Source organism: Crocodylus porosus, unplaced genomic scaffold (assembly GCF_001723895.1).
Source record: "Crocodylus porosus isolate Cpor-Errol unplaced genomic scaffold, CroPor_comp1, whole genome shotgun sequence".
Lineage (NCBI taxonomy): Eukaryota > Metazoa > Chordata > Crocodylia > Crocodylidae > Crocodylus > Crocodylus porosus.
Genome location: NW_017728947.1, coordinates 46313543 through 46326448, shown reverse-complemented (window position 1 = coordinate 46326448; position 12906 = coordinate 46313543). Strand labels below are relative to the sequence as shown.

Sequence of the window (12906 nt, the reverse complement as noted above, 5' to 3'; positions counted from 1 at the left end):
TTAATGCAGTCAGCCATTCCAAATTAAAAAGTGATGCAGAACACAAAAATCTTTTTTTCTCCCAGCTATGCCAAAACTGTTTCCCTGGGGCCACCAATGGATTCCGTGAGCAAACTCTGCCTGATTACACAGCTGCATTGATATGCATTGCCTCTCTGTCTTCAGTACTCTATGTGATACAACAAACATCTTTAAGATGACTGGAAAAGGCTAAGGGTTTGACAATGCACACTGAAGTAAATGGAGATACCTGTCAACTTCTATGGGTCACTGGTCAGACTCCAAAGTACAGAATCTGGGCTTGAAAGTACTAAGTGTGTTAACATTTCTAGCTTCTACATCCTCACCAAAATGGAATCCAGCTGTCTCAAAGCAACAACTGTATGGGGTTAATAGGTTTTAAAAAAAGGCAAAATAGCCAGTAAAAATGAACAGATCTGAATGCGCAAGGGCTCCAGGTATGTTTTGCAACCAGCCATTTTTCCACAGTCCTTCCAGAATGGAGCCATGCAATAAAGAATCAATACCTAGTTCTGTATTCAGGCTTCGTAGCACAATAGCAGCCAATGTGTTCATGTAATCAAAGCAGCGCTGCACAAAGTCTATCTGCCTGCTGCTTCCTGGCATGGTCAGGATGTGTTGGTCCAGGGTTTTCAGCAGGAGTTGGGTCTGATTACAAACCGGGTGTGCCTCCAACTCTGATGGTTTCACAGAGGCTTGTTCTACCAAGTTGCTGAGCAGACTTCCTTTGGAATCTAATTTAAACAAAAAATGAAATACTTAAAAATACAGTTGTGTTGTGATTTTATTTCTACCCTTGTAAATATATCCTTTCATGTGGAGATGAGCTTTCACAGAAAGCAACAGAAATTACTACAATAAAATACACCATTGACCTTGTCTAGCTTACAGCAACAGAGGGGGGGCAAAAGCGTTCAAGTCCCCAGATACACCTCATTATCCAGTGCTAAATTAATTACTGGTGGGGAGGATGATTAGCTCAAACAGTCCTGGAATACTGCAAAAGTTCTCAAGTTATTAAACATTTAAAGGTGAATACTAGCATTTACTATCATTCTGTTGGGTGAAAGAAAACCTAACGTGAAAAAGTAGAATCAGAACTTGAGTTCACTTAAATGTAAATCTTAAAACAGAAGTTATTTTTTCCATCCAAGCTAATGCTTCCAATTTTAAAAAAATTACTTTTTAACAAAAAAACCCAAAACAATGAGATTTCCTTGTGTTACAATGATTGCCACCATCTTATTGAAAATGTTTAGGTTAACACAAACTAGACTTACACTACCTACATTTTGCTTTTCTCCCTGCTTGAGCCTAATAGATTTCACTTTTCTTTATGGTAAGCTCCAATTTTAGCTCAGTGATGCAAGGTTTGAATTGCAAATATTTGGTGTCGATTTATACAGGTATCTCACAACAGCATGTGTAGCAATACAGCAAGTATTGCTATTAATTAGGCCTGTGCGAAGCTTTGGTCGCCGATTGGATTCAGCAGAGATTCAGCCCGATTCGGTGGCCGAATCTCCAAATCCGAATCAAATCAGGAGACCCCTTAATCTCTCTGAATTGAATTGGAACCCTCTGAATCAATTCAGAAAGATTTGGCTATAGACACAGCTTTACATTTTTTTTTTTTGTTTTTTTTTTGTTTTTACATACTTCAAGGTACTAGGCAGCTTGTGAATGCTGAGTCCCACAAGAGAGCAGGGAGCTTCCCAGTGTGCTCGGAAGTAGACCCAGAAGTGGACCAGAAGCGCTTGTGGTCCACTTCTGGGTCCGCTGGGGAACATGCAGGAGGCCCCCCCGCACCTCCTAGGTCAGTGATTGGTGCCTCCTGGGTTGGGGGAAGAGGGAGGCAACAGACCTGGAAGTGGACTGGAATTATTTCTGGTCCACTTCTGGGTTCACCACCAAGCATGCGAGGGGCTCTTCTGTACTTCTGTGGGACACTCCATCGGCCCCAGCATCACAGTGTTCACAAGCTGCACCTGGTACCTCAAGGTACGTACAAAAAAACATTTAAAGCTGTGTCTATGGCTAAATCACTGATGCTCTAAATCAGCATTGAATCTTTAGATTCGGATCCGGTCGAATCAAAAATCGGGACAGTGATCTGAATCAACAAATCAAATCACTGTCCCCGATTCCAGCCAAATCCAAATCGAATAGGGCCTGTTGTTTCACACACTCCTATTGTTAATACTGTAGGTCTACCAAACTCTATTTGCTTATTTCAGTTTCAGCAAGTATACAAAGGTATAACAGTGGTACTGATATCAAATGATACTGATACAAGACTTTAAGATAGAAGCGTTACATGCTCCTGTAGTGATACAAACATAGTAAAACTTCTGTAAGTTTAAACTAGTTTCACATTCAGGGTTAGTCACAGCAATTTAGCTATCCTGTACTGCTACAGAGGCATGAAAATTTAACAATACATCATAACAGCTGACAAAATCCTGACTAGCCATTACTCCTCTCCTAAAGCAGTTAAAAAATAAATTTGCCCACATCCAGTTTTTTACAAGCATAAGTATGTTAGCACTAAAAAACCTTGCAAACAAAAAAATACATGCAATTCACCAAGAGAATCTTCAACTTGTTTCAGTGTTTCCAGGATTTCATCAAGGCGCTGTGCTAAAACAATCTGATTAGCAATACCATCTTCAGTCAGGGTAGGATAGCACGTCTGCAGAAAGTCCACAATACTGCATCGAAAATGGCTACTTATTTTTTCATCCGAGACTTCTGTTAAGAAACAAGAGTAAGAATAATGACAGTTAAATACCAGGCATCAGTGTTTTTTTATACTTAGAGGATCAAGAAACTAGGAGGAACTTTACTTTACAAGACTTCTAGTTTACTGACTCAAGCCCAGTCCAGCCCAACCAGAACAGAAGCTTTATGTTTGTAAGTAGATAAAAGCATTGAAATGTAATAGCTAGAGACAGACAGACTTTATATAAAAGACTTTTGAGGCAGAGAATTAAAGGCAAGGTCAAAACATCACACTTCCAAAGCCATATTTACCGTACTTTGAGAGGTAAAATTCATGTACTACATTTAACTGCACCATTGTCAATCAAGTACCTATCTTTAAAACAGGATTCTTCTCATTTTTATTACAATAATCTGAATAATTCGTATGCCATCTGCCAAACTTGGCCACCCAACTACTGAGCTCCCTTTCCAAATCACTTAGAAACAGAAACAACGTGCAATAAGGTAATGGGAGTCAATACATATTCAAAACATAACAATGTATTTTCAGAAGCAAAATGAAGACTGTATAAACGCTCCTTAACCCTGAAAGAACCATCAGCCACCAAGCAGAGGGCAAGAAATTAAAGGCTGGAAACTGGGAGATCCATCTGCCAGTTACCTGATTTGGATTGCCCTTGTGACGTGAAAGGGTAGCTGAGAATTTTACTTATTTGCTGAAGAACTGCTGGGAAACCTCTTATGCCATCACTGTGCAGGAGAACAAAGTCAAATCTTCGGCCTAAAAGAATAATTGGACAGGAAAGGCAAGGTAAGGGTTGAGGAGTAGGAAAAACAATAGTGAAGTTGGAGCTTACACAAATGAACACAGCCAATTATTTTAAATGCCAGATGGCATGCAAACATTTCCCCACCCACCAAAGCCCACATAGATGGAAAGCAAAATGGGAGGCATACCCCTGGTTTCAAGGCTGTTATGCAAGCGTCGTTCTGCTGTTTCCAACAGCTGTTTGCAGGTTTTCCAGAGGTGGCACTGAGTGCAAGCTAAGTCAAATGCTGCCATCGCTGAAGGGCTGAGGTCCTCCAGGACTTCACGCAAAGGATCTGTGCATTCCAACTGGATGCAGCTTGTCCAATAGTTTTCTTGCAGAGCAGGGACAAGGCTTCCAGAAGTGGCAAGCAGCTTATCAGTAACGTCAGAGATGGAATAAAATACCATGCCTACACAACCCAGCAAACAGTCACTGGTTAAAGCAGGCAGTTATTCTATGTCTCCCAGTAGCAATTACTCGCAAGTCTTTGTATTAATACAACTCCCTTCTGGTCTGCTTTTTGCAAAAATGCTGCATGAACTTTAATTTTAATTAGGCATGACTGTGAACATCTCACTGTTCCCAAATCATTCTACCCAGAACTATACCAGCACAGGGAGCTAATATTAATCATTCCAACAGCCACTACATTGTGCTCCTCTACATTGCCTAACCTCTGTTTCTCATGTTGCTCAGTTTTCCAAATCTATTAGGATATGCAGAAATTCCCTACAGTTGCTTCTACCCTCACCATCATCTCACCTAGACAATTCTATACTACGCACACACTGCCAGCTCCCTCTGATTCCTATTATTAAAACATGAAATACTGTTCCTTTTACAGTTCGTTAGAAAATCTCACTGTTTGTTAACCTCATCCTATGTCAAAGTAGCACAATTTATTACTCCACTCCTGGTGGACTTATGTCCAACTTTCTCTTCCTCATTTGTTTTCTGCCTCTTTACTGTATCACTGTTCTTAATTTGTAAAATGCTATGATCCAACCCATACCTGCTGCAGCTGCACTCCCGATAGCCTGAAGTGTTGATCGGCCACTACCAGATTTCCTGAGGGCTCCAGTACCATCAGATGACTGATTCTCAATCTTGTGCTCTACTTTTGCCATCTCCCGCACCACCTCCTGGTAACGTTCCATGAAAAACAATTCACCATAGCAAGCTGAAGACTCCAGATTAAACATCAAAGCAACCTGTAGGGGTAATGATGAATGCAAATGATAATTACATCACAATAACCTTTACGAAGCCAATGTCTTACCAAAAACATTTTTTAAAAATTCCTCAACTGAAAACATATGTAAACAATTTCAGCTCAACTGGCTATTTTTATTCAGAAAGATATAAACACTCAGAAAAAGACAAAACTTTGCAAATGGCAACACCTTTGCAATTAAACTTACACAGCTTCACTAGCCAATGACACAAAGCTGTATTTAGATTCACAAGTGACTTACAAAAGGGTATTTTAAGATTCCAATACATTATGTATTAAAAAGTATCAAGTAGAAATACTTACTAAGCAAGAAACACCATCCAAAATATTCTGTGATTAGAGTATGGACAGATGTTCATTTGAAGCACTCCAAATCATACTCCAATTTCTGCTCTCCAGGCTGGAAAGCAGGCATTTATGCACACCTCTCAGCCTCCACAAGTTCCCAAGGATAGCTGAGACCACAGGAGAGCATACAGCTGCTGTTTATTTTGCTTTTGGGGAGCAGAGTAATATGGGGTACTGGAGGACTGAGCAACCCCCTGTTGTGCTCTGCTGGAGGGTACAGATGTTTCAAGAAACACATTGAGGATGTTCCTTGTTTTTTTGAAAGCCATTTCTGAAACGCTTCGAGTGTGAACATCTGAACTCTTGCTGCCTGGAGCACTTTAAAGGCACTTGGAGCACTTCAGACAACATATCTATCCTTACATTAGCAGCCCACATAGCTTTGTTGGTTTAATACCCGAAGGGAAGGAACAAAAATTAAACTCTGTTCCACAGCAACGTTAGCATCAGTGGTGCTGAAAGCAAAGCCCTGTGGACCCCATAAATGAGAAGCAAATGTAATATCCTGTTTACTAGTTGAAAAGTACTAACAAGGCTGACATTCACTTACTGATGATGCAAAGATTAGCTAATGTTAGGGCACTTAACACTGCCTCTCACACACATTACACTTTGTAGAGGATTAAATTCTTGGAAAATGTCCTTAAGTGTTTCAGTAAGGGCTGTCTGAAAACTATATGTAGACACACATGGGGAATTCAAACAGTGTCACAATGCAGATGTTCAAAACTGGCCAACTGAACAGCTTCTAGGAGTCAGGGAATTTTGCACATAAGACCCTAGGCCTCCTGCGCTGACGGTATAGACACAGAAACACCACCTTAAAAGCTTTTTGTGCCACTCACAGCAGGCCAGGTCAGCAGCTAAGGATTTTCAGCATGGCACTAGAATAGCATAGCACACACTGTGGAGATGGGGAGGGAGAGAGAGTTGCATCTTTCAGTTCAATGACCATAAGTATCTTAAATGCTACTTCCCGATTAAGAGGAGAAAGAAAGAGAGCGCACGCACAAGTTAATGTATGAGCTCTGCTTCTTACTCGGATACAATGCTAAGCTAGGACAAGGACTGGTAAAGCCTCTGCAAGCTCTGAAAATTCAGGACCACACAAGTTTATCTAAAATTAAAAGAAAGCAACAAGTTGCTTAAGGGGGTGGCCTATGGTATTCTTGTTTTCCTCCTCCTCTTCTGCTACTGGATGCACTTTTGCACCTAAAGTTGCACTCTATTCTTCCTCCCAAATTTCTGTCTATAGCATCTATCTGGCCAGTGCAGCAGGGATATAAATTCCACCAGCCACTGCCAGTTTATGCTTCCAAAGCAGTATAAAGACACAGTTACCTGATGAGCTTCTACAAAGTTCCCCCTCAGGATACAAGAGATGAGGAGTGACTCTGGTGGGGACAGCATCATAGGAATGAGGGGGTTTTGCGGCTGAGGCTTCAGCCTACATTCCAGGTCACTCCAGCCAGACACAGTACTAGTACTTCCCTCTATAAGAGAAGAAGAGTGAATCAACATGCCTGATCACTGTGGAAAAAAAGACTGTACCAAGCAATGCTTCTCAGCTTTAATATGAAAAACACTACTTTAAATTTCTGTGTTGAGACATTAATTTTTCAGAGGGTTGTATACAGGAAATGACAAACATGCAGCTGTTATCACATGTAATATCTCCTACTACAAAAAAAAAAAACAAACTCAGAGCACTTTACAGGTCATCTAGATAAAGCTCAGTGTATCCACAAATTGGTTTCTACTGCACAAGTAGAAGCTGTTAAATGGGACATGGCAAAAATTACACAGCTGTTGAAGAAAGGAAAGCTTTTAAACTGAACAATCCTAACCCTGTTAACATTCTCAGGGGATGTGCAGAGACTCCATATGGCCGTGAATGAGAAACACTCACAGTCCACCATCCTTTCAGACTACACTGGGGCACTGATGGCAACAGAGGGACAAGCCTCAGGTTGGTGAGAATGTTTTGGGACCCTATGAAGGCAGGCCACCAAGGAACATCAAATGCTGATCCAGCCTATCTTTGCTTAACTTGAAAGACTAGTCAAGACATACAACCTGAGGCAAGAGAGTTTATCAGGCTAAAAAACTTGCCTTAACCAAAGAGCTGAAAATCAAGAGCAAACTTGACACCTATGTTTTTGATTAAAAAACAAATGGATCAGAATTTTTATGCAGCATCATCCATATAAAGTAAACCAAAACAACTGCCAACTAGAGTCAGGCAAAAAGCTATGACCCCACAAACATGAAAAACAACCATAAGATAATCATAGCACTTGCACAATACTACAGTAGCAGATGCTTTAGAAAGGTAACTTGGCATCAGTTCAGACTCCTGGCTAGTGCAAGTTTGGGACAGATTTTTGAAGGTGCAACAGCAAAAGTCACAGGTCTAGTTCCTACAGTAAGTCACTCACCCCAGGTACACACAATTTTGTATTACTTTTATATATTGCAAGAAGGTAATTCAGGGGCATGGTGTCCCATTGTCTAGAAGAAACCAAAGGCAGTCCTCTAAACCATTTTTCCTAAGAAATAAAATAAGTTTTAAATTAAACTATATTCTATTAAGTTGGTTTCTTCCTCCTGTTTCACTGATCACTGCACCGTATACATAGCTGTGCAGAATCACAGATGCAGCAGGAAAATGCTATTCTACTCCCCAAAAGGACACATCTGTGCTAATCAAAGTAAAAAAGAGTTCCATTATAAAGGGAAACTCTGACTACAACCTGTAAAGAGAAGCAATTAATTAAATTAATGCAATCTCATTATGTAGTGAGGAAACCAAGAAATCCTTTCCAGGTAATTTCAATACCTGAGGTACTAGTGCTTAATTCACTGCTCGTACTTTCCAGCGATGGACTTGAGGTTCCCGCCTTAAAATCTAAAATGGAAAAATAAGAACTATATGTAAAAATCAAAACTGTTTTTCAGAGAAGAAAAACCTCCATGGGTAAGAAAGATCATTAAGTAATAAGAAGATACCATGATGGGGTCCCTAGAGATGGACTACCTTGTAAGCCAGGGGAGGACAAAATATGGCCTGCAGGCCAAATCCAGCCCACCAGGCCATTCTATCCAGCCTGCAGGGGAAAATTAATATTTATCTGCTCCTTGTTGCCTGTCAAAAATGACAGGAGCCAAGGGCAGTAGGACCCAGGGGAAGTCAACAGGACTCAGGAGCAAGGCTGACCCAGCCCCGCCCCTCCTACACCCACCCCAAAGCCTCTGCCTGCGGCCACTTTCACTGCTTCCCTGCATACGTGCTTCAATACCATGTGGTCCCGGCTGCGTGGCCGGATTGTATGAGCACGGGGCCCGCACCAGTACCCTGGGACGAGGAACAGGAAGAGTGGGTATGCACGTGCGCACATGCACAGTGAAGGAGGGGAACAGAAGGGCAAGAGAGAGCAAGAGACCAATGAGGGAGGCACAGAGTGTGTGCACAATGAGGCAGGAAGGGACAGAGTGTGTGTGTGTGTGTGTTCATACGGTGAGTCACACAAACATCCCACGATTACACATGCATCCCCCTCACACTGCCATACATGCAGACCCCAATACCCACATCCCCTCATGTACCCCAACCACCCTCCCGACATCCCCCCACAAGCCCCATACCCACCCACACCCCTCATATCCACACACACAGCCACATGCTGCCACACCCCACATACCTATTCACCCCCTACAAAATCCCCAGACACCCCTGCCCCCATCTTCCACAATATACAAGAGTAAGACTTCATTTTAAGCTATTGTGCAGTCACCCCTATGTACACTACACAAACACATGTAAACCAAGATAAAATATTTTCTGAAATCAAATTAACAAATGTTGTAGATGTTCAATTTTTAGACTATAATTTGTTATTTTTCTGGTTCAGAGATGGCAAAACCCCTTGCTGAAAGGAGTACTTCTGGGGGCAAGGGGAGGGACTTCTGGTGGCAAAGGTCAGGGGTTAGGAGGCGGGACTTCCAGTCACAAGATGGTGACCAGGGGTGGGGCACCTGTTAAGGGGCAGGGCTACCCATGTGGCCCTTGACAGCTTGCCAGAACTTATTTCAGGCGGAGGGCCACTTACTAATTGCCTGCCGCTGCTGTAAGCATATATGGCTCTCAGAGAAAAGAATGGGTCATTTCATTCTCACTTTTTGTCTGCTAGAGGAGAATATCAGATGCTTCAGAGGAAAGCTTTCACTTCAATTTGTCCGCATCCAAAACTGGCTCTAGTTCTATAATCTTTACTGAGAATGGGAAAGTGTGAGATTCTTCCCCCTGATCAGGTGATCATTTTGGTCTTGAAACAAGAAACCCCTGCCCCTGCCTCCTGCCACTTTTATATTCACTGTTATCCCTATAGGTGCTATTCTCATTCATAGTCATATCTATTTCCCCTTCTCCCCATCCCAAACATCCAATAAACCTGCACCAGCAAGTGTCATAGACCAATCAGATTACATGCAGGAGTTATTACTTACACATTACCTTTTAATTGTATTAGCAGATTTTGGCATAAGAACAATTTTTTAAGTCAGAACAGACAGATACATTTCACGCTGGCATACCAATGATACCTATCATGCCAATTAGCAAGCTAGAAGGGTGGAACTGGGCAGAGAGAACTAAGTCAGTGAGGCAGACAGTCATGCTTAGTTATACTGACATCTTGCCGAGGCTCAATGTCATTCTCTTGGTCACCTGACATCATTTGGGAGATGTCATTTCTAGACTTCCAATTCCTCAACCCACCTGGTCTGTACTTTTGAGTTCGACTGCGCTTTCTGAAGCTCGAGCACCTGGTTAATGAGAAGAGTCTCCTGGAGGTTGCAAGCTGATGTTCTGAAAGAGGAGCCATCTTAGTTAAGCATACACAAATGCACTGCCAAGCAGAAAAAAAAGCATTGGAACAGAAAAAGCATGTACCTAAACTAAAGATTTGGTGACATGAAGACATAATACCCAGACATAAGTACAGCAAATTCCACATTAGCTACACCTACAGACAAAGATGTACAGCTAAAAGTAGAACTAATCCAAAAGGAGAGTAAATTAGGGCACAAAGCAGCAAGGCAACTAAACCATGATCTGTGTGATAAAACAAAATGTTTCTAGTTTGTGACAACCACCACTGCTTTTATTTTTGAAATATGCATATAAAGTGCCTAACATATACCTATTTTAGATCTTTCTAGCTATTAAAAAGGTACTAATCATTGTTGTTCTTAGAATATCTGGAATTTCCATTGTTGCAGTCTGACAAAAATCCTGACCTACAAGATTAGTAATTAATAATCCTGATTACTAGACCAATCAATTGTCACATACAAAAGACCTAAACTGATTCACTGCTAAACATGGCTGAAGGAAGGCAAGACAGGAATTTGATATGGCCACTTTACCAATGAGAAATTTAAAGCTTGAGGAGCATTTCTGACTACAAATTACATACATGGTTTAGTGGGTTTTTTGAGTCTAATCTCTAAGAAATGGGAGAACAGAAAGAATGCTTATGGAACTGAGGTGCCACGTAGAAGTTATATCAGTCTTGAGAGCTGGATATGTCACCTTCCGTGCTTCCAGTCCTGGGCCCCCAAAGCAAGTTCCATAAGGTGGGGCAAATTTGGGAAATGGACAAATGAAGAAACCAGAAGCGACTGATACTATACTAAAAAGCTTACACCCTGCTTAACACACCTGCAAACTACTCAATGTTTCCTACATCTCTTTCAACTTATGAATCCTAATATTGAGCCTATCAAGCCCCAGTGAATCTTACCTGCATTTCTATTGCTCATCACTACTTTGTAGCGCCAGTGAGCTTCAGAAAGGTATTTGGAGAACTGCGATACACGGCTCCCAAAGCCATCCCTAGTCACAGACAGATTCAAGCATTCCACTACCTCCAGCTCTTCACGGGGTACGTTGCTCAAGTCCCAAGGCAGAGAACTCTGAATTTCTTCCAGGTGATTGAGAAGCATCTTCAGAAAGGCATCCATCACCAACTCATCTACTAGAAAACCGGTGCCACTGCTGGTGAAGTGTTTCAGATCTAGACAGCTAGACCTGGAGGTCTCATCATTCTCACCACTCAACTCTGAGCCTAGCAGAGTCTGTGCAGTGTAGTAGACTGCTCGAGGACACCTGTCCATTTTCCTTTCAGGCTGTACAAAGTGCTGTGGACTTTCTGAGGTAGAAGAGCCTCGGCTGGCATTGCCATCCAAGTTCCCAGCACCACAAGTCTTTTTATCAAGGTCATCCTCTTCTGCATAGTCCTCAGGCTGGAGTGTCTCTGTATAAAGATCACTGTAGGAGACAAAAAGCAAGGAGAAGATGTTCTCCAGAAGCTCCAGGCGCAGAGGAGCAGGGACACCCCGTAAGAACTGCTGGCACTTGGCAAGGTATTGAGGAAAGACAGCTGAGCAATCTGTACATGTAAAAATAAAATTACATTACATTTACAAGATTTTCAGGAATTCCCCCCCCCCCAACCCATTTTACGATTCCATAATTGGGAATAAAGTTTACAAGAGTAGGAGAATCATGAGACACATTAAAGAATAAGAGAGCAATAAACTTTACCACATTTGATCAGAGTATTGACCAATATTAGTGGTACACGGGTGAATTTCTCTCCCTCAACAAAGCACATGAAGCGCTTTACTTTTTGTAGGTCAAGGGCAGGGTGACCACCCTAGGCCCTGTGGTTTGGGGGGCCCCGCAGAGCTGGGCAGAGCAGCCGCGGCAACAGCCATCAGCTTCAAGTCCAGACACTTGGCACCTCCCCCCCCTCAATCTGCTGCCAGCTTCCTTGCATCTGAGGGTGGGGCCCCACACAGGCTGATTTGCCCTGGGCCCTGCTCAAGGGTATGCATTATTCATCCCTGACTCTGGTAATGTTCACCTTATACACCAGTGCACAGACTCTGATTACCTACAGTTTAGATTATAACTAATATTGGTTTCATAAGAAGAAATCCCAGCTACAACATCCCATTAACAGTAGCATTTCCCCTTTATGCAGCTTTTCTTAAATCTGAGGATCTTAAAAGGTTCTTCAAAGTGAATATCCAGCCTCTAACAATAATAGATGAAAATAGTAACAAGTAACTTAGGAGAGATGCCGTGAGCTTTTTTAGTAAGTGCTCAGAGCTCTCTGGATAAAAGGATTATACATGTGTATAGTTCCATATCACAATAAACCCATACCCACAGAATCATTAAAACATGCAGAAACCACTGAACCTGAACAAGGAGGCTGATTACCTGCCGGTTCTTTAAGATGGTCAGAGCCTTCAGGGATGTCGCTGAGGCAGCTGTACGTGCAATCCTTGCACTTCAAAGGCTTATGTGAATTCACACACAGTGCATAGATTGCATATTTCATGGCACAAAATGCCCGGAAAAGTGCCAGATTGCGTCGTTGATTCAAAAGGCCAGGAAGTGATGCCCCTGCAGAGTGAAGCAAGTTGGAAACTGGAAAGGCAATCCTCAAAGACTTATTCTAGTTTCTAAAAGGCCTTGAAATTTCTACTTTATCACTCTTTCCTTATATTTCAATAAGACTGTTTTCTTCCTTTCCTGCATTAGTATTTATAAAGGAGGGCTCAATAGGAGGGCTCCTTTATAAAGGAGGGCTCTACCACGCTCTGGGGTGCATGCTGAAGGAGATGGGCACACAGGTGGTTTTCTCTTCTATCCTGCCAGTGAGTGGACGAGGCAGACGGCATGAAACGTGCATC

At 42.1% G+C, this 12906-nt stretch overlaps 1 protein-coding gene across 6 annotated transcripts in view; it reads right to left on the bottom strand.

The window, feature by feature from the left end:
* Positions 1 to 12906, bottom strand: part of ZFYVE26 (zinc finger FYVE-type containing 26) — a 70360-nt gene that overhangs the window by 38222 nt on the left and 19232 nt on the right. For 5 of the 6 annotated variants that reach the window (XM_019551399.1, XM_019551401.1, XM_019551400.1 and 2 more), the window contains exons 10-19: positions 12431 to 12616; positions 10944 to 11591; positions 9917 to 10006; positions 7979 to 8047; positions 6481 to 6632; positions 4570 to 4768; positions 3703 to 3966; positions 3407 to 3526; positions 2608 to 2772; positions 528 to 755 (exon numbers count right to left, since the gene is read on the bottom strand). In XM_019551399.1, coding sequence (XP_019406944.1) covers positions 528 to 755; positions 2608 to 2772; positions 3407 to 3526; positions 3703 to 3966; positions 4570 to 4768; positions 6481 to 6632; positions 7979 to 8047; positions 9917 to 10006; positions 10944 to 11591; positions 12431 to 12616 — 2121 coding nt within the window. The remainder of the gene's footprint in view (positions 1 to 527; positions 756 to 2607; positions 2773 to 3406; positions 3527 to 3702; positions 3967 to 4569; positions 4769 to 6480; positions 6633 to 7978; positions 8048 to 9916; positions 10007 to 10943; positions 11592 to 12430; positions 12617 to 12906) is intronic. The other variant, XM_019551404.1, reaches the window with a different exon arrangement.